The sequence below is a fragment of the Sardina pilchardus genome, chromosome 12, assembly GCF_963854185.1.
Source record: "Sardina pilchardus chromosome 12, fSarPil1.1, whole genome shotgun sequence".
Classification (NCBI taxonomy): Eukaryota; Metazoa; Chordata; class Actinopteri; order Clupeiformes; family Clupeidae; genus Sardina; species Sardina pilchardus.
In genome coordinates, this window is record NC_085005.1 from 11,667,341 (window position 1) to 11,688,336 (window position 20,996).

The 20,996-nt window shown below is 45.6% G+C and overlaps 1 protein-coding gene across 3 annotated transcripts in view; it reads left to right on the forward strand.

Moving 5' to 3' along the window:
• Positions 1-725: 725 nt before the first annotated feature.
• The window catches only part of ppp4r4 (protein phosphatase 4, regulatory subunit 4), a 32,815-nt gene continuing 12,544 nt past the window's right edge, over positions 726-20,996 (forward strand). For 2 of the 3 annotated variants that reach the window (XM_062550545.1, XM_062550547.1), the window contains exons 1-10: positions 726-1,786; positions 3,383-3,456; positions 13,314-13,416; positions 13,622-13,769; positions 14,112-14,185; positions 14,416-14,522; positions 15,170-15,277; positions 17,926-18,047; positions 18,505-18,648; positions 19,213-19,376. In XM_062550545.1, the coding sequence (XP_062406529.1) occupies positions 1,682-1,786; positions 3,383-3,456; positions 13,314-13,416; positions 13,622-13,769; positions 14,112-14,185; positions 14,416-14,522; positions 15,170-15,277; positions 17,926-18,047; positions 18,505-18,648; positions 19,213-19,376 (1,149 nt within the window). In that variant the 5' untranslated portion in view covers positions 726-1,681. The remainder of the gene's footprint in view (positions 1,787-3,382; positions 3,457-13,313; positions 13,417-13,621; positions 13,770-14,111; positions 14,186-14,415; positions 14,523-15,169; positions 15,278-17,925; positions 18,048-18,504; positions 18,649-19,212; positions 19,377-20,996) is intronic. The other variant, XM_062550546.1, reaches the window with a different exon arrangement.

The window sequence follows — 20,996 nt, forward strand, 5'->3', positions numbered from 1 at the left end:
AAATACCCAAGGCTTCTGCAATGACAGTTACCAAGGAAACAATCTTATTCTAACTTGAGCCTTTTTGCTGAGCGTGGTAGGCTAAATGAGAGAAGAAGCTAAACTGTGGTTATGTCTGTAGCTGAAATCCTATGAATACTGGAAGAACAGGCCTAGGCTACTACATGGCAGGTATAGGCTACCATACAGTGCACTCTACTGTATGTCAGGTCTTCAAGAACCTGTTCATATTTGTAGGTTATCCTAGATCTTGTTGTCCATTTGACCCTAATAATAATATAACTGATGTTAGGCTACAGGCCTAGTTAGTCTTAAGAGGTAGGTTACAGCAGTTACTTTTTGTAAGAGGTAGGCTACAATCAAGGGTAAGAACAGAGCGCATTGGCCTTATGTGTAGCTTATCAATGGGCCGTATCAGGCTCTGGACCCTAAAGACTGTAGGCCTAGGATAGGCCTACTATACAAGCGCGCGTGCGTGCGAACATGTTCTGTAGGTCTAGCGTAGAAAATGGAAAGTAGCCAAAGAAAGAGTGTCATGGCATGGAACAGGTGTAACCACTAAGGTCATCTCTGCAAATAATCAGATTTCCTTCATACAATACCAATGAGCCTTTATGGGCGACACAGGCGTAATTCCTAGTTTATTTTTGATGACGAACTTGGGGGCGGCATTTGTACTGTAGCATGTCGTCTCCATAGCAACCAGAGGAGTTGCTGCAGTGCGTTTGCGTGGTCTCTGAATGTGCGTGGATTGTATTATTGGAAAAGAGTAGTTCACGTCGCAGTGGTATTTTAAAAGTCTAGTTGAATAAGGGATGGAAAATATGTTTTGCATCACTTGTCCATTGTAGACAATCAGTTGATTCCAGTCGATAAAGGATGTTATTTCGAGGCACGCAGAGCCCATGCCAGGCTAACTCAATCGTTAGTAGCGATAACGACATAACGTTAAACCTACGTGCCAGCTAGTCAAAGCTTAGCGTTACAAGTCGCTAACCAGCGCTGATGAAAACCTGCAAAGCTGAATTGGCGACCAGGTAACGTTAGTTTGCTTACTCTTCGGAGCACCTTGTAACGCAATAATTTGTTTGCTTTTTGACTGGATCTCTTATCTGCTCTGGACTAACGTTACGTTACCACTCCAGCTGAGGATATCATGCTAAATAGTTTCAGGAGACTGCATAATAACGAAAACATCAGCTTCGATGAGCTATAACCCACATTTTGTCGGAACTATTTTGTTTTTATCTGCGCCGAATTAGCCCAAGAAAGTAAGATACTATTGGCTGGCTCGCTCCAGCCCACTAGTTAAGAACAAGATACTCAAAGGAGTTCTATCTTTACCATCCAAGATAAGTATTCAAGACGAAGACGAAAGAAGTCATTTGGGGGGATTCCGGGTGTTCTGTCGCTTTCAAGTCGCAACATATCAATCCTCCTTCATTGGAAATACATGATCAGGTTTTGGGAATGTTTGGAGGCGTAGGGAACTCTCCATCAGTGCTGCCCAATAGTTCTGAAGCATCATCGTAGGCTAACCTTCAAGAGACATCTCGTGGGTGGAACAGTATTCTCCCAAATCAAAGGCATCGCATCCCTCATTCACAAGTTGGAGCCATGATCACGACAGAGCTTTAACATTTACGAATACCATCACTTGAGGGAAAACAACCTAATACAGATGTTCGTCAGCAAAATGACTTTGAATCAGTCCGGTCTGTTTGGACAAATAGATGATCTCCAAGACCTCACATTCATCGAAAGACCAATACGGAGGAGTTTAAAGGTAATTATGAAACAGTGCTTCATGTAACTAAGTCTCTGGTGTTTTTTTTTTTTTTCTTTACTAGCTGTTGGTTTAATTATGTTGATAATTTGACAATTCATCATAACATGCTTAACTGTTCAGATTAACTAAATGGCAAGTCTTCGTTGTACTTCAATACCCTGCTGACATTATGGTAATGCAGATAGGATACCCTATCTACCACCTTTACCTTAATTTGATGCGTTGATGTGCATATGTGCAATCAGAAGTAAATTGCAATCGACAGGTTGCCAACAGACTACCAATTTCATTTTTTGTAGTTTATTTGTTGGTGATGAAACATGTTGCATCCATGACATATTTTGTGTTGCTGACGGGATGCGCCATAACGTTACTTTAAGGTGCACGAGGTGAGTTGCACCCGTGATTCCGTGATCTGTATGTTGCGAATAGGAGTATGCGCCGGGGGTTGCCCACTTTTCCTGCGTGACGCAGTTTCTGTCAGCTTCAAGCATCACCGGTTCTCCCCCACCCGCTCTCACGCCCCTTCACTGCGGATTGAGGAGGATTTCCACAGAATGTCCAGACCCCCCCCACCCCACAAGCACACACACCCTGTCTACCCTCCGTTTTGCGCGCGTGCACACACACACACACACACGCACGCACGCACGCACGCACGCACACACATGCACACAGCTACCACTAATCCCACTATCAGTTTTCATTCATACAGTCCACCGGCTCCCTTGCAGCCGTTAACTAAGCGCTGACTTTCTACCGTTAGCGTATGTAAATGCGCTAAGCGCTCATACTTGGCGTCTTCTGCATGCGTTGTATTTATCCACCAAAGCTGGGCGATCTCCCTGTATAGGTGAGGAAGGGGTTACTCTTTCCTTGCTAGTTTGGAGAGGTCCTGATGTATGCGGGGGATATAGAGCCCACGCAAGGGGAGGTGTTCTCTGCTTCTGTGTTTTTTTCTCCCTCCTCTTCTTTTTTTCCTTTCATGTGGGGAGGATCCACAGTGAGGAGTGTGAGGTGGTGAATAGAGAAGCCCTTAAGTAATAGACAGTGCATGCACCCACACACACACACACACACACACACACACACACAGTCACCGCCCACGGTCCCCCACGCACACTCCTCCTACGCAAATGGTTTGTCGTGCCGTGCTGCAACTCGTTTGGCTGAGTCATCGCCAAGCCGTGATGGAATCTTGGCCAATTTACTGACCGCCACACCGGCCCTTAGCCAAGCCCATCCTCCAGCTAACTGCATGGAGTTGCCTCCCTTTGAGTGTATTGTAGAGATCTTCACATTGCCAAGTCACTGAAAAGATGCTGTGTGAATGAAGCTGTATCTCTGGGTGCACACATCTGCCTGTGTGTGTGTGTGTGTGTGTGTGTGTGTGTGTGTGTGTGTGTGTGTGTGTGTGTGTGTGTGTGTGTGTGTGTGTGTGTGTGTGTGTGTGTGTGTGTGTGTGTGTGTGTGTGTGTGTGTGTGTGTGTGTGTACGGGTGCATTAAATTGATTGGTGCTCTTGAAATGGTATTTCAACTTGTCTTGGGGCAACTCAAAATGAATCGCTCTTACTGCTGTCTGTCTTTTATAGACTGCTGAGGAGATTGACAAGCTGACTGTGGATGAAGACCTAAATGACATTGAGCGAGCAGTTTACCTGCTCAGGTAAGCACATGTGGTGATTATAAACAAACACAGTATTGTTGAACATCTGTACAACCAGCGATGCCACTTTTGTGATAGTAAATCTGCCCAAGAAAGCAGCAACTATAACATCAACAGAAGAGCAACATTTCTGTTTGAAGATGATCCTTTTTCTCACAGAGAAATGTTTATTCAGCTGAAAACATTTTTGTTCTGATGTGTCTTGATGCGCTGCTGTTGTAGGTTCATTTGCTGTTGATGAATGTCCATTATCTTACCTGTCAGAGGATTTTGATTGAATGTGATGGACCATGGAGATACGTTTCTAAAATAGCTGCCAGCACTGCAAGACTTTGGCAGGCTCGTCATCAGTCGTATGCTTCAAATGAAGAAACCATCCATGGCTGTGCTTTAAGGTTTTTTGTTCATAGCACTGGTGAAGTTGATCATTTTGTAGCATAATCCACAAAATCTCTAGCATCGGTATGTAGTTACAATTACCTCATCTGTAAGCTACACTCCAGAAAACATTTTAGATTAGGTGTCGCCTGTTCTAAAATGGTAAATCATTCATAGCACAGACTGATTTTATTTGTAGCATGTGCTACCTAGAGGACTGTACAGCCCTACTATCCTTGAGCACCTGCACTGTGGGCAATTGCATGCTATCTTTAAGCTACACTATGCAAGACTTCCACCATTACGAAGTCAATTTGATGGTAAACGAATTTGTAATGCCAACTTATAGAATGGCAGCCCAACAAATCTTGCAAGAATTGTGAAACAGTAGCCTACTTTGTCAGTAGGTCATAGCTCTTTGGAGATAGTTGGAGATCTACCTGTTGTAAATCCTCCACCTCCACAACAAAAATATATTCATTGTGTACATAAGAAGTTTGCTATTTACAACAGCAGAGTCCAATATAAATATATGGCGACTCTAGAGGGGGCGCTACAGTCGCCAGAAATACCTAAACCTGCATAGTGTACCTTTAAAAAGGGTGTCCTGTCCTATTTGCTATGATCTCACCATAGTCTCACAGTACTAGGCAGTAGGTTACAAGATGTCTAGGAGCTCTCTAGCCTGACGTGAGTCATAACACACCATTTGGATTTGAATATGGGGTGTGTTTCAATTTATACAGACGAAAAAATCTGCACACAACTGGATAGTTCTACAATCAATCAGAGTGACAAAATATCTGAATCCTGTAGGGACTCATTAGTGTTACCGTTACCTTAACTAACAACAATTTAACCTGCTGCAGTAGGCCTACAGCGTTGGCTGAAATATTCCCAAACACAAATACAACAGCAGTTGTAGTTGTGGAGGAAGTCAATTCGAAAGGCGGCTTCAGCACGCACTACCAACATATGAAGTGCTGTGACATTATCTTTATATATAAAGCCTGCCCAAATTATTTGATCGGCCCAAACACATCTTACCCAGGCATACAGTATAGACTTCTCAATGGTCCAACACCAGACCAAATTTCCTGCACTCAAATTTTGTGGGCAGGGTAAACTGTGCTGGCTTCCAGGCTAGGAACAATCAAATGAAAGTGTGGGTCTAACCATGGGTGATGGAATGGCTTTGTGAAGGCTGTGTTCAAAGTTGCTGATCTGATATGGCAAGATGTCGCTTTGGACAAAAGTGTCTGTTAAGCAACATAACTGTAATTGTAACTGTAAGAAAGCATCAGTGGTGAATGGTGGTTGAAGCAAGTTGCCGGTAGATTTTACAGTGATGGCTTTTGGATTAATGTTGCCAGGCAATAGCATGACTTGTTCCAAATGTTCTTGAATGGTTGCGACAAGTTGTCTACTGATTATTTAAGTCTGCCTGCCAAGAATTGGTTTGGTAACACAAGTGTGATACCGCCCAAACAACATAGGTCAACAATACTGCCCATTTCTCAAAAAGCTGCCCTGGCTAACATCTTTTTCAGAAGGAGAGTAAGCAAGCCTTTGCTGCAATCCAATACCACAATTTCAGCACATTTTCCTCAGATATGAAACAGTCGTCAGCAAGTGCTGATGCATCGCATTATAGTGCATTTGGCCCTGTATGAACCTTATTATCCACCTGAGTGCAGATTGTAGTTGCATCCCTTTTGAAATGTGCCTGATCTAGGGATCATGCACAGTGTCATCATTTGTTCAGTGGAATAGACCGGGGTGCAGGCACAGTAAATAACGCAAGGGACAGCCGAGGGTAGATCCTAGTGCCACAGTGCATTCCCCTCCCTGGTGTACCCTAGTCCCACAAAGCAGAGATCATGTTTGAGTTTGTTTTGACATCTGTTGCACATTCGACACTTTGTAGGAAAATTTCCACTCCGGTGCTAGCCTGCGAGGTGAGTTAGTGTCTCGCTTGCCGAAGCGTATCGAGGTCGTGCCACCATAGCTGTCTGTCCCGTAACAGCTTCTCCCCTTGTCCCGTCATCCGGCAAAGCGTTGTATGCCGCCGCGGCCCGGTACCAGCGCTACGGCGTGTCATCACAACTGTACGCACCCTCATGCATAATACAAGGCCAAAGGGTGGCGTTTGACGGATCCGTCCATGCCTGTCCTGCTAAAGTCAGGGGCATCGCGCGGCACCCGGTGAGTGACCCTATCTTTATCCTGTACTGCGTGGGTACAGGTGGGATGTCAACACAGGCAGAGAGCGAGCGAGCGAGCCTACGATGGAGGATTTGGGCGGCCATTAAACTTGCATGGCTTAGCTCTGATTACAGTAGGCCAAAGTGGGTTCTCGGGAGGGGTGCGGTGAGTTTGATCAGGTATCCAGGGAATCTTTAGTGCTAATGGGCATTTTGTCAAACGTCCAAAATATCACTTGAGAAGTAAAGCTGGACGGGCGATTTTACCGAGCTGGTTTTTAGTTTGCCGAGCTGAAGAAAGTAAATAAGAAGTGGACAAGTCGTTTATGTTCAAGCAGCCATACCCAGCTTGGGGATGGCTAATAAAACCAGCTCAAAAGCTATACTCCACCCTTGTGTTTGCATACGGTCAAGGGCATGTTCTGCATGATTAAGAGCTTGTAGTAGAGCCCCATATTTCATGGACGGTTAAGTGTATTGACTCAGATCCTCCTTAGCTGCACAGAGCAGAGGTCTAATGGCACTTGGTGACCACTCTTCCTGTCACTGTCAGATGAAAGATAACCTCTGGAACAGCAAAGCAGGTGACTGTTGGCCCAGAGTGAAAATGGTCTCATCAGAGGCACTGAGGAAAAAATGGGACACGTGGACGTAGCCGATCGATTTGAAGGGGGTTTCGGATCTGAATCGGTCCTCTGCTTTCAGGCCGTTAACCCATAAACCAAAACTGCTCTCCTTCTCTGCGCTAATTATGGGCCACAGATTCATTCTGTTCCCCGACTCCCATGGGTGGGAAACTAGTTCCCGAAGAACAGTGTAATTGCCTCTGTTGGCGATTCACTTCAAATGGTGGAAAGCTGAGCTGACAGGCACTCTGTGAAAGGTTGAGACAAAAGAGAGGGAGTAGAGTAGGCCTGCTATGGCACTGACATCTTTCGGGGAGTGGGGGGGGGGTGCTTTTTTGACATTCTTTTTGATTTAGCTCCCCACCACACAACAAGGCAGCAATTTGTGACGCCTCCTATTTTAGTGTGCGCTAGCGCTGGTTCTAGACACCCTACAGAGATTTCAATCAAATGTTGTGAAATGCGGAGGTTTGGAAGAATTGTTGAGTTGAACTAAGTTTAGTTATTGGATAAAAGTATCTTCATGTCCATTTACCTGAATATGTAGGCCAAGCTCTTGTCTTCACAACTGGGTGTTAGCATATTTGCTGTGTCTAAATGTTTAATACAGCCAAGGCTTGTTAATTTGATCAACAAGTTAATGAGAGTGAGAAGGCTAGGCTTGTGCAAGATAGGAAATAGGCTAAAATAATAGCTAGGCTACTTTGTTACCATGAATATTACAACTTTTGCTCATTTTCTTGTAGCCTAATCTATATGCTGTTTCCACATGTTTTTTTTCCTAAGAACATTTACTATAGCCTTTTATACCACTTTTGATCCTGGAGTCGTAAACATGTTCAGTAGGTCGTTCCAGATCAGTGGGCATCTTATCAGTGAGTTCTCTTTGACCCCACAGAACAGTATCATACAGCCAGCGGGCATGTTTTGAGGTGGCTTCGACATGTTTACTCACTCTGCCAGGTTGGACAGAGCATTCATCATGATACCTGTCATGATATGTGTTGGAGTTCAGAGCCATATCAGTCACATGATCTGGGCGCAATCTTTACTACGCACTTTTGATTGGGGGAGTGATGTTCAGGCAAGTGTTATGGCTCACTGTTTTTTTGTCTGGCCATGCAAGTCCTGAAGGCTGTTAAGGCTATGATTATTTGTGTAAGGAATAGCCTACACACCTCTCGGGAATTCTCACACTAAAGGTGGTAAGAGCTACGAGCAAAGTTAACAGGCTTTTCATGATATGGAACAGGCGACTATTCTAATAGCTATATCGACATGCTGTAAAACTGTTGTTCTGTTGTGGTAATAGGGGGTGACCACCACTTGTCTTCTCTCCTCATGGCTAAGTCGCATATCCAGAGTCTTGCTCCACACTGTAGCTCTTAGAGTTTAGTACAGCAGTAAAAAGTTCAAGACTACAGGCTGTAGTTAGTTCTCCTTTTGTGTAGGCCTACTGCTAGGTATTATGAAATGCTTTTAAAATGAAACTGATTCTAATCTACTCATTGAATGTCTGCTAATTAGAAACTTGAGAGTGTGTTTGCTGTCGTCTCGTCTTGTTGTTGTTTTGGTGAATACTCAGCATTTTAAATGCAAAGATCAGTTTGTTGTCTCGAACTGATGCATGAATAAAATATTAAAGTAGGCTTATCCCAACTTTTTGCATAATGCACAGTACAAGTTGTGTCAGCAGCATCAGAGAGCATAGTGGTTTAAAATACCTTTAATATTTGATTGGATATGGAAACAGTGTAGCAGCCACGCCCACTAACTTAAGTGGCCTGTTCATCTTTCCTCGCATTCGATAGAAGATTCTGATATGAAAGCAAGATAGAGCAGTCGACCATCTTGAAGTGTTAGCCGATGTCCAGAGGCAGGTGGTGGTCAGTGGCGCCCAGCCAACTTCAGTCATACTGCAGTGCTGTCTCCCAGCCCCTGCTTTTTTAGTCTCAGCAGATTAAAAACTTTCTTATCTCATCCCTTCCTCTCTCTCTCTCTCTCTCTTTCTCTTTTAACTCTCCTCCCTCCCTCCTTCTCTCTCTCTGTCTCTCTCTCCTCTCTCCTCATTTTCTCTTCCAACTGTCCTCCCTACCTCTCTCTCTCTCCTCCTTTACTCTCCTAACTCTCCTCCCTCTCATCTCTCTTTCTCTCCCTCACTATCTCTCTCTCTCCCCTCCTCTCTCTCCTCTCTCTCTTCTAACTCTCCTCCCTCTCATCTTTCTCTCTCTCTCTCTCCCCACCTCTCTCTTCTCCTTCTCTCTCCTAACTTTGCTCCCTCTATCTCTCATCTCTCTCTCCTCAGTCTCATCTCTCTCTCTCTCCTCTCTCTCCTCCTTTACTCTCCTAACTCTCCTCCCTCTCATCTCTCTTTCTCTCTCCCTCACTATCTCTCTCTCTCTCCTCTCTCCCCTCCTTCTCTCCTCTCCCTCCTCTCTCTCCCTTCTCTCTCCTCTCTCTCTCTCTCTCCCTCCGCTCCTCTCGCTCTTTTCTTCGCCACTTCAGATCCCAGTACTGGCTTACAGGAATTAGACGCGGGGCCGGCTCCAAAGAAGCGGTCAAGGTTGTCTGCCGCCTGTTGTACCGGCAGGCAGCCGCGGAGCCAAAGAATAAGAGTGCGCTGCCGTCTCCCTGAGTCCGCACGTCACAATCGGGAGCTCAGCGAGTGCGTCACGGTGGCCGTGAGTCACGCCAGTGACGCAGTGCTTCAGCTCACCGCACCGCAAACACATATTTGTATCGGGGTGTTGTGAACAAGAGACCCAAGGGCCAGGTATGCAAATGATTTGTCTGTGAAGGTTTGAGAGAGAAAGAGGGAGAGAGAGAGAGAGAGACAGAGAGAGAGAGAGAGAGAGAGAGAGAGCAAGAGAGAGGGTATAAGCTAAGACAGAGACAGAAAAAGATGGAGATAGAGAGGAGAGACGGAGAAAGAGAGTGCCGTTTTGACTGTGCATGAGCTCGCGCGTGTCTGGTTTGTGAATTCACAAGGATAGGCCAGTGCACGTGTGTACTGTGTGTGATTGTATATGTGTGTGTATGTGTGTATGTGCGTGTGTGTGTGTGTGTGTGTGTGTGTGTGTGTGTGTGGAGAGAGCGCTGCCATGAGCTGACGGCTGCACAGTGGAGCCGAGGCTGACCCAGACGTGATGGATCTGGCAGGGGGAGTCGGAGACAGAGAGCCGGGAGGGAAGGTAGGCTGAGCGAGAACCAGTTCACCCCGCCAAGGCTGCCGCTGCCAGGGGCTTTGCATCTCAAGTGGCGCAGTGAGAGAGAGAGAGAGAGAGAGAGAGAGAGAGAGAGAGAGACAGAGAGAGAGAGAGAGAGAGAGAGAGAGAGAGAGAGAGAGAGGCCCCTTGTCTGGCGTCATCGCTAACCCCTGGCACGTCGTTTTGCTTGTTTTGTAATTCCCCAATCCTCCCCCCTGCGTCACTTGCTAAATCACAAAAAGCCGTCGGGTTTCATCTCGGAACCGCGTGGAAATGAGGCAGAATCGCTGGAGCCAGCCTCAGCTATTCCCCCTAGCCGGAGTCAGTGCACCAGCGTGCATCAGCTTGATAGCGTCGCTGCTGACTCAGTCTAATCTGGATGCATGCCCTGCGAATGGCATTGCCCCCGCGCATCATCAGTCTACAGTACAGTACATGCCCAAAAGCTCTCCCTGGCCGCGCCAGAGATTACGGTGAATGATGATGATGTGACATTATTGTCACACTATTCAAATGATGCTGTCATTTCAGCGTAGCGTGGTGTTATTAAGTTGGCCTGTTTTGTTTGACTCCACATTTGTGTTTTGACATCATATTGAGATTGCGTGAAGCAGATTTAATATGCCAGTGGTGCGTCCATATTATTGTTGCTGATAGTTAGCCTAACCATTTTTTTTTTTTTTTTTTTTTGATGAGTATATGGAAATATATTGAATATATATATATGGAAATATGAATATGATGAACATATGGAAAGTTCTCAGCACAGTGGAACTGTTTGGATTCAGTTGTAAATGGTTGGTCGGTGCTGGAATTTTTAAGAGGCTTGTTAAACAGGGCCAGATTATTTAGGCCTTTGGTAAACATCAATCAGATTAAAGGTGTCTTTCGAAGACATTGTGCCTATACCTGGTTGGAAGGATCCGATCTCAGTCATTTCATACTTGTGATGCCAAGTGTCTATACACTCAATGAATCTGCACGTAAGACCACCTTGATGTAACAAGTGGTAACAATTCGAGCAATGTTAACAATAGACTACTGCAAGTTAACAGTACATGGAGTGAACCAAACTGCCATATTGCCACTTGGGTTTTATTAGCTTGTCTCTGCCATATCCTTTGACTCTATTTCGTAAAGTTTTCAGGGGATAAGTGTCCTTTCTATTACAAGTTGGCTACAAGAGCAGTACTTTCTCCTTGGAAATCAGAGCTTCACAGGGCAAGCCAGATGATAACTAATTGCAGCGTGGGCTTGGCGAAGGTCTCATTACCAAACTCTCCTGCTGGCACAACAAGTCATGTGCCAAGTTCCACTCCCCTGGGCGAGCACCAACCAAACACTCAGCATTCTCTCCCTCTTCCTCTCTGTCTCTCTAGCCTCTTTGGCGCTCTCTCGCTCGGAACATTCTAGCCCCCCCAGCCCCCCCCCCCCCCCCCCCTCAACACACACACACACGACACACACCACATTGTTCCTCTGGCTCTCCTGTTCTGATATCTCGAGGGAAGCTGAAGCAGTCTGACAGGGGAATTTTCACGCACTAGCATTAGCTGGCACGGCATCTGTGATAGCTGCTCGAAATAGGCCTAGAGGTCTGAAGGGCTCTGTTTCCTGTTTTGGGAGTGTAGAGTGGCAGCGCTATAAAGGAAACAAAATAGAAGGGACAAGAAAGGAAAGATAGGTAGTTCAAAAGCACCTGGAGACTTGGCATGTAACCCAAGTTGCCTCGTGGATCCGTCATTTGTCAGACAGAACTAATTACCAATTCGCTTGTGAAGTGAGTCTTTTTACTTTCCGGCATCCCTCCAGGAAATGTGGATCCCATTGAGCATTCAGAGGCGGATCAAAGCGTCGCCACCCCCCCCCCCCCCCCCCCCCCAGGAGTCCGATTACGTTATGGCGTCTCTCAGCACCTGGTCTTTAATTGATTAAGTCAGCCTCGTCCGTGCAGGTAGCAGCTGCCTGGCGAACACAGGGCTCTATCACTCGAGCGCTTCGTCTACAGAGCTGTGGCGAAGGTGTGTCGGGCATTATTGCCCATATTCAGCAGGAGCAACTGCCATGACGGCATTACCGTCTTTCAGAACTCGCTTGGCAAGCACTGAAGCCTCCTGGTTATTAAATAACTGTCTTCCGACAAAGGCCACGCGAGGACGACCCATCCCTGAAAAAGTAATGAATACCTGTTTAGACTTCATTATTTAGAGTGACACTGTGAAAGAAAACTGATAGACACAGAGCCACTTCTGGAACAACAAGGAAGTGTCCCTGAGGTGAAAGGCAGGAAAGAAGTGGTGAAAGTAAAAATATTACAGCGACTCATATCAGGTTCAGTTGTTTTTGAAGCTGAATATCTGAAGCTCTGCTTGCAGTAGCTGATTTTTTTTTTTTTTTGGTGCCGTGTCAGGTTACCTCAAAGTACCCTGTGGTAAGATGATAAGATGATGGCACGATAACCTGATAAGAAAAATGCTCTTTGTGACATCCACTGTATCCTCTTCGTGAAACTGACCCATGTCAATTCAAAGAAATGCCCTGGGCCTCCAGAGGGCCGTAAATTAAGTACTGCCATTGTTGAGGTATCTGCTTTTTAAATGCTGACACAGAGCTACTGCTGCAGAGTTCTTTCCACTGATGCGCTTTTACCTTAACAGTGATGAATTAACGTTTAGCATTAAGTCGATTAACTTTGCCAGACTAATAAGGAGTAATGATCCAGGCACTTAGTCGGCTAATAAACATAGGCCTTACTCGGCATTCATTCTTACTCATTTACGTGGTTTATCGTAGCCTGCGAGTAAGGTGTTACGGACAAGCTGCTACCGGGACAAGTGATTTTTTTTGTATGGTAGTGATGTGATACAGACAAGAAACTGGAGAGAGAAAGAGAGAATTGGAATATTGCACCTGAGGCAGAAATGTAGCCTGTCTCACAGCAACGCCCGGCAGGTCAGACTCAGTCTCCACTTCAGGCCATGCCTGCAAAGGGGAGGGAGAAAAAGTAATTCACTTAGCTTGCAATCTGCTGTCCTCTCTCTCTCTCCATTTTAAGTGCCCTGAGAGCATGCGCTCCAGGAGAAGAACTGGCTGTGCCACTAGGAAGAGAATAATGTGTTCTCATTTTTACTCTCAATGAGGGGGATGTTCTTTCAGAATAGGATGAGTTCCCCGTTTGATGCCGGCAGATAGTTTATAAAGCACCAAACATATCTGCAGTGTCTTCCCCCATCTAGCTATTTTTTAGGAACAACATATAGTCGATTTTTAGCCGAGGCAGACAACAACTACTGTGTTTGCTCCACTCTCTGCTGTTTTAAAACAGGGTTTCTAAAATGCTATCGATTTGATTTTGTGCTCCTTGTTTTTTTAACCCCACCATCTGATGCATCATGGTGCTGTTTCTCCGTCTCCGTGTTGGTTCGTCTGGCTCTCGTCCTCAGCTCGGGTCAGGATGTCCAGCGGGCGAGTGTGATTGTGAACCTGCCAACGCTGGTGCGACAGAACCCAGCCGAAACCTTCCGGAGGGTGGTGCCAAAAGTCAGGGTGAGCCAAAAAACGCCCGCCTACCGTATCGACTCTATTCTTCTTCTTCGTCTTCTTCCTCTCTCTCTCTCTTTCTCTCTCTCTCTCTCTCTCTCTCTCTCTCTCTCTGTCTCTCTCATGCCTCTTATGGAAATGACTGAATCGACTCTAAATGGAAAACCACTGAGGTCGTTCAATCTCTTCCCATTTCCTACCACCCCAACAGGAAGTGCTCCATGTTGCTGGGGTGGAGATGCAGCTAGCCGCGGCGAGCTCCTTCCTGACAATCCTCCAGGATGACATCATCCTCATTCAGACTCACACCCACTCCATCTTGCAGATAGTCCTCCTCAACCTGGACCATCGGGAGACAGGTGAGCTCATGTCACTCTCTCATGCGTCAGTCCTGGTTTTCCAAAAGCCTTGTGTCCTTTTGAGGTTGGCAACCTTGTAAGACCCTTGTCAGGCTCCAGTTTGACTCTGGTAAATGTCCAGCACCTTTCTCCACACTCCCCCTGAGTTGAGACACTGTCTCCACTTGTCCTGTCTCTCCTGTTGTAACAGACATGGCATGTGTTCAGCCGTTGGAACTCGGAACCTTCTAACTGTTCCAGCTCAGTGCCACTGGAAGTGGTTCTCTGGCAGTGTTTTGTGTTGTCCAGGCATTATTAGCACAGTGACATGACATTATTCTGCCTTCTCATTTCCATCCGCAGTGGTCAGCAATGCTTGGTTGGAGACTTTGCTCGCATCTATTGACGCTTTACCAAAGGAGACCATTAGGCAAGAGGTGATGGCATTTTGGCTTTCTTGAATTGTGCCAGAACAACGCAATAAGGTTTTTGAAAATATTAGCAAAAATGTTTTAAAGACAAACAGAATTTCCTTTGATTTAAATCAGAAGTAAAAATGAAATTAAACCTGTATTAAGTCTATTTTATGTTTCTTTGTAAATGGATGACTTTTCACTGCTGGCTGAATGCACAACTTCATCTCAATTTCTGCCGTTTGATTGGACAGATCCTGAGTCCATTGGTGTCGAAAGCACAGCTGTCACAATCTGTTCAGGCCCGCCTTGCCAGCTGTCGGATTCTGGGGAAGGTAGCGGGCAAGTTCGACTCCTCCGTGTGAGTTCTCAGGAGCAATCCCTCAGCATCACACATCTGAACAATAAATGAGATTAGATTGCACTGAAATTAAGCCGTTCAGATGAGAGGATTTAAAAGGTTTTTTTGACAAGACTGCCTGAAGGCATGCAATACATATGCCACAGCATTGACATAAACATTACAGAAGGCACATCCACGCATACAGTATGTACACATGCACACTATGTTGTCATTTAAAGCTGCACTTGGTAAGTCTGACAGATTGAGGGGATTTAGTCAACATTTTGAATGTATACAGCTCTCATGCCCCTCCCTCACTACCACCAAGCATCCATTCATCGAGTTTGTGCTTGATCGTGACTGTGCATGAACTGTGACTGACAGTCAGATCTGCCAATGATCATACAGCCCTGCCCTTATTAGACCAGAAGAACCGGGAGCGGTGGATTTTTGCAAAACAAATAACAGGCTCTAGGTGGAGGTAGAACCATTGTTTTTTTTTTTTTTCTAAAACCAGCTGATTCATGTTCTGTCGGAGCACACTATCAGTGAATACGATCTTGACTACAGCACCTTTAAAGCACAGTTCACAAGTGCAATGCAACGGTTCTCCCTCTTGCGGTTGAGTTTGTAAGACGCTGTGGTGTCGTGTTGTGTCTTTGCAGAGTGAAGAAGGACCTGCTGCCCCTGGTCCGGTCGCTGTGCCAGGATGTGGAGTATGAGGTGCGCTCCTGCATGTGCCGGCAGCTGGAGGACATCGCCAGGGGAATAGGGTAAAACTGAAAAAAAAAGATCAAGAAAAGATGCAAAAGAAAAGACCCAGGGCAAAACAATTCTGTCAGTGGCCTGCCGAACCGAGTTAGGCAGACCAAGGAGAGAGGCGCAGTTGCTGTTTTGAAGGTGTTGTTTATTAAGTAGGATCAGTGCACTGTGGCCAGCGTGTCTTTTATAAGTATATTTCATCCCCTGGGAAGTGTTACCTGTTAGTGTCTGGAGTGCTACAGAGAGATTTGTGGACCTCTCAGCAGATGCTCTTCTAGTGAGTTATGCCCCAGGTGTGAGCGACTTGCACAGCAGACTACACCAACCCGCACACACGGACACACCTCATGAATCACCACTAGCGCAGGACAGCAAGACATTAACATATATGTATATACATATCTCTCTCTTTCTCTCTCTCTCTCATCTCTCTCTCTCTCTCTCTCTATAAACACACAGGCACTCATTCCTCATTTTACTTTCCCACTTCCCTCCACCATCTCCTCTCTCTCTCCTCTCTCTCTCTCTCTCTCTCTCTCTCTCTCTCTCTCTCTCTCTCTCTCACACACACACACACACACACACACTCACACTGTCACTCCTATAAACACACGGGCACTCATTCCTTATTTTACCTTCCCTACCCACTTCCATCCACCATCTCCTCTCTCTCTCTCTCTCTCTGTCTGTCTGTCTATCCCACACTCCCACCCACACACAGCGTGCTTTCTGATTACTCTATTCTCCCACCTCCACCTGACAGAACTGCCGATAGGAGCGATGGCACCCCACTGCGCGCGCGGCGCTTGCTAATACATTCTCCTCAGGTAGTGGTGTGGGGGGAGGAGACGGCAGGCTTTGGCAGACCCCATCAGACGGGCCTCTGAAGCTCTGGTCAAAACGGCCTCTGCCTCGCTCGCTCGCTCACCACCGGATGAAAAAAAAGAAAGAACGAAAAACCCTTCAGCTTGATGGACTGCGATCCTCCCCCCTGAGGCCACTGTGTCCGAGCGAAGAGAAAGAGAGATTTGTCAGGCTGCACAATTCCCCCAGCGGGGGAGATCCAGGCCTGACAAACAAAAGTCGTGAAAAAGCCACCGTTCCATCTTTCACAGTCAGGTCCAGTGGACGGTCACCTCAGCAGTCCTCAAGCCTTGTGGTGTGGTGTTCTAAATAGACAAAATCGCATATTTGCTTACGCTCATATACTCTGAGAAACAGGAGGCAATGTCGTGCCAATGTCCTTGCTGAATTATTCAGGGCTTCAATCTTGAATCACTTCACATTTCACTTCTCGTGCTTGGGATGTGTGTGTGTGTGTGTGTGTGTGTGTACGACAAATAATAACAGCCTCAATGCCTGGGCTCTGGTCGGCAAAGTTACCACTGCGGCTGCTGGCATATTTAGCTTGTCCACTACAGATGGAACAAGCCTCCCGCTGAGTGAACCATAGTGATCTCAGGAGAGCCGACTGACTTGACTAAATGTGCTTCAAGACCACGCAGCTATTTAGAAAGAAACATAACTGTAATATGTAGTTATGCTTTATTGAGTGTTCATGCTCACTGTGCAGATTGATAATATAAGCAAAGAATCCTCCATCAAACGGCATTTGGATATGATGAATTGGAGGGTATTATGATGATGTTTGAGAGAGTCAACAAAGCCATGGCAATGACAGCATATTTGTCAGTACGGGTGGGAAAAACATGCCCAGAGTGTGATACTGTAGTTGTGCGTCAACTCTTTCCTCGACATAAGCAACGATCCAAAAGTGAGATAAGTGAGAGACGCGAAGCAGCAAATGTTTGTCAGTGAAATGATCCATGATGTGAATGCAGTTGATAAATCATCCACAGTCACGCAGAACTATGGATGGATTGTCCCGTTCTTTATTTACATACATATATGGGATCAGCTTGTCTTTCTGAATGTCTTTTAGTGAGAAACACTCGCGTTTATGCAGGTCTTCTGGCCCTGGCACAGGCATTGAGCAAGCTATCATCTCTATCTATCTCTATCTACGTTATCTTGCTTTGGACAAAAGCACCTGCCAAATAACCATAACCATAACCATAACAGCATAATGATGAGTCCCAAATGAGGAAAGAAATGTAGATGGGCTTTTCGTGGTCTCAAAACGCGAATAAAAATGCATTTAAAACAAAACACAAAACATGCTAGAGTACCATAGCATGAGCATTCTAATCAGGTGACTTATCCATGATGTAGTACGGGTGCTACAATATAAAACACAAGCAAGGAAGATGCCAAAGGAGTTGCAGTAAATGGGAGTGGGATGGACGTCTGAAAGAGCATTATATTAATTTCCCCTTGGGGATCAATAAAGTATTTATCTATCTATCTATCTATCTATCTATCTATCTATCTATCTATCTTATACGTATAGTCCATGTTAAAAAATTCAAGAATCTACATGGAAAATTTAATCTGGTCATGGTTTGGTGTCAATATGTGAACACAGCATTGAGAAATTGCAGGACCCTCAAGCATTTGTTTAGTAATTAGTCTGTGGGAAGTCTAATTAAACAATCTCTTTGGCTCTCAGAGAATGGAGCCAAACATAGGCATTAACAAATGGAGAAGTGTGTGGGCATGGTTCAGGCTGTCATTCCTAACCTTTCATCTTCTCCCACAGGCTGGACCACACGAAGGCCGTGGTTCTACCCGAACTGGTGGAGCTCGCTCGGGACGAGGGCAGCACGGTGCGTCTGGCTGCCTTCGACACCATCATCAACCTCCTGGAGATGTTTGACAGTGGTGAGTGGCCCTTTTTCACTCTCGGCAAGAAACAGAATGGCAGGGGGTGGCCCTTCAGTTGTAACCCACATGAATAACACAAGAGGCCAGAGAATGAGCGAGGACTGTTTACTGTCTGTATCTGTATCTCCATTTCCCCTCCATGTTAATCACCATCCTGCCTGTGAACATTACTATTTATAAGCCCTCTCACAGAGCACTGCTGCAGCAGCAGCCAGCAGGTTTAATGTTCAGTTCACCTTTGAAAAGCCTTTGATCCTTATGCTCTGCTAGCAGCCACTGACATTGTCTGACTTTAGCTTTCTTGTTTCGGGGCTGGTCGTTGAAAAACTGACCTCAGCTCAGTTGGGGGGGTCTGAACTGAAGTATCCTTGTGAATGTGTAGTGACTGTGCTGCTGTGAGTGTCTGAAAGCCTGGTGATTTTCTCTGTGTTGTCTGGCCGCTCGTCTCTCACAGCCCTCTCCCCCTCGCCTGTAGATGACCGGACACGCGTCATCTTCCCGCTGGTCAAGACCTTCTGCGAGAAGTGCTTCAAGGCCGACGAGGCCGTCCTGGCCTCGCTCTCCTTTCAGTACGGGAAGCTGTGCCACGGGCTCTCAGGTGAGAGGCCAGGGCAGCTCTGCTCCCCTTTTGCAGTTGAGCCTTGCGATCTGTTCCTAGAGAGTTCACGATTTAAATGTTCGAAACCAACGCAGATACTTAACACACAAGAGCCCGTGGATGCCTCAAGGCATTGAATTCGTTTGTGACATCCATGTCTCCATGGGCCCTTATAGGTAAAAATTATATTAAAGTAAATCAGACTTTAGCGTACTGCTCTACAAATGTCAACTCTAGCACTTTTCGTTGTCCCCAAGTTACCATTAGCTTAATGTTGTACCTCGAATGCAGCTGTTTGTCTGCTTAGGTGAAAGGGTCTATATATGATGGCGATAGTCGTCTCTCAGAGTTAATGCTTTGGTAATTTGTATGATTGAATAAAACATCTCCAATATTAGACCTCCATTGCTACATATTTAAACATTGGTTCAAGCTCAGAGACAGTTTATAGATAGTTCCCAAAGAACTTGAGTGTGGCTGCATTGGTAAATTGTCATCTTCATGTACTTTCTACTGTGAAATATCTGTTCCTGAGTAACTGTCTCAACATTTCTCTGTTGTCAGCTTGTTTCACTGAGGAGCAGCACCTATGGTTCCTTGAGTTCTATAAGAAGCTCTGCTTCCTCGGCCTGCAGCATGAGAACGGCCACTGTGAGAGCCAGGCGTACCAGCTAGAGCTGGAGAATAAGTACGCCATGGTGCGTCGGAACTGCGCCTACAACTTTCCAGTGAGTGAAACTAAGACATCAATCAATAATGAAGTTTTCAACCACTCCATCTATCTGTCTGTCTATCTATCTATCTTTCTATCTATCTATCTATCTATCTACTTATTTATCTATATCACTGCTATGCTGAGATATACTCAGACAATTTAGGAATTGGCACATGAAAGGAAGTTATCCATTCATATATTTTCTTCAAGTGAAGGACCTTACGTGAAGTATTATGGGGACTATACCTGAATATAAGTACGAGACTGCGATACTGAGACAGTTTATGCCATTTATTTTCACCTTATGTTCTCATGGTTGTGAGTCACTCTGTTGTTAGTTTTCTTTGCAAATATCACACTTGAAATGTGAGAAGTTTTGCTTGAATCATACTGTACCAGCAATTCTGCTCGTGCTTTCATAAATGACCATCAGCTGTCAGAAAACACGACTGAATGGATGCAAACTGGAAACAGATGGCGTTGGTGATGGAGCGTTGCAAGTTCTGTGACAAGAGGAAGCAGCGAGAGGGGAGTCTGTCCGACTCAGTCTTTGTGGTGGAGTGCTGCTGAACAAACATTCACAGGACAGTGGGCAGCGCTAGTGCCAGAGTCAGAGTCAGTCAGCAGAGAGCTGTATGCTGGAGCAACGCGTGGTCTCTCTTTTACTGTCTATGCGTGTAGCAAGCGCTTGCTAATACTGTACTTGCTGCTAATGATGCTAGCTTGAACATACACGCCTTTCTTCAGCGTAGCCACCCAACACACTACACCTCTGAACTACTGAAGTGAACATTTGAGTTCCTGAATGATGCTAGCTTGAACATACACGCCTTTCTTCAGCGTAGCCACCCAACACACTACACCTCTGAACTACTGAACTGAACATTTGAGTTCCTGAATGAATGTTGATTTGAAGAGAGAGGTCAGAGAAAGTTCTGCTCCTGCTTTAGGAAGCAGAGCATTAGCTGTGTTTGCCTGTGAGGTAGTTAGCTAGTTTTATCTGGCAGTATGAACAAGAAAATTAGACCTGCGTCTACCTCCTCTCTGGTGCTCCTGTATCTCTGTGTGTCTGTGTGTGTGTGTGTATGTGTGTGTAAAGGAGAGAAACAGAAGGTGTGTGTGTGTGTCTGTCTCTGTGTGTGTGTGTGTGTGTCATTGTTATAAATAGAGCAGGGCTCTCAGCATATGCTAATGGATGGAGGGAACACTTTGAGACGAAGGCGGCATACAGCTCTTGTTAATGAGTCTCTCGCCCATGCCAGCACAATGAATTTGCCACTTTAAAGAGTGACTGTGCATCTGAGGAATGCCAAACCTGTTGACCACCAATGCCACCAGTTTTAGGCTCAACACATCTTATGATGGATCAATGGATCAGTATTTCATTACCATTTCAGTATAGCTTATTTTGGTGTCAAAATCATTCAGAAGAGTTAGAATTACAGTTCAGTGATTTGATTGATATGTTAAAATACCTCAGCAATAGGGATATTCAATTCCATAAAGCATGAAATGTCAAGTTAGCGAAATCAGAGGTAATACGTGTTCATGTCACACTCATAAGATCATGGAATGCAACTTGAGGAAATGTAGGGCCCTATACCATGTTGACAGTTTACAGGGCTACCGTGGA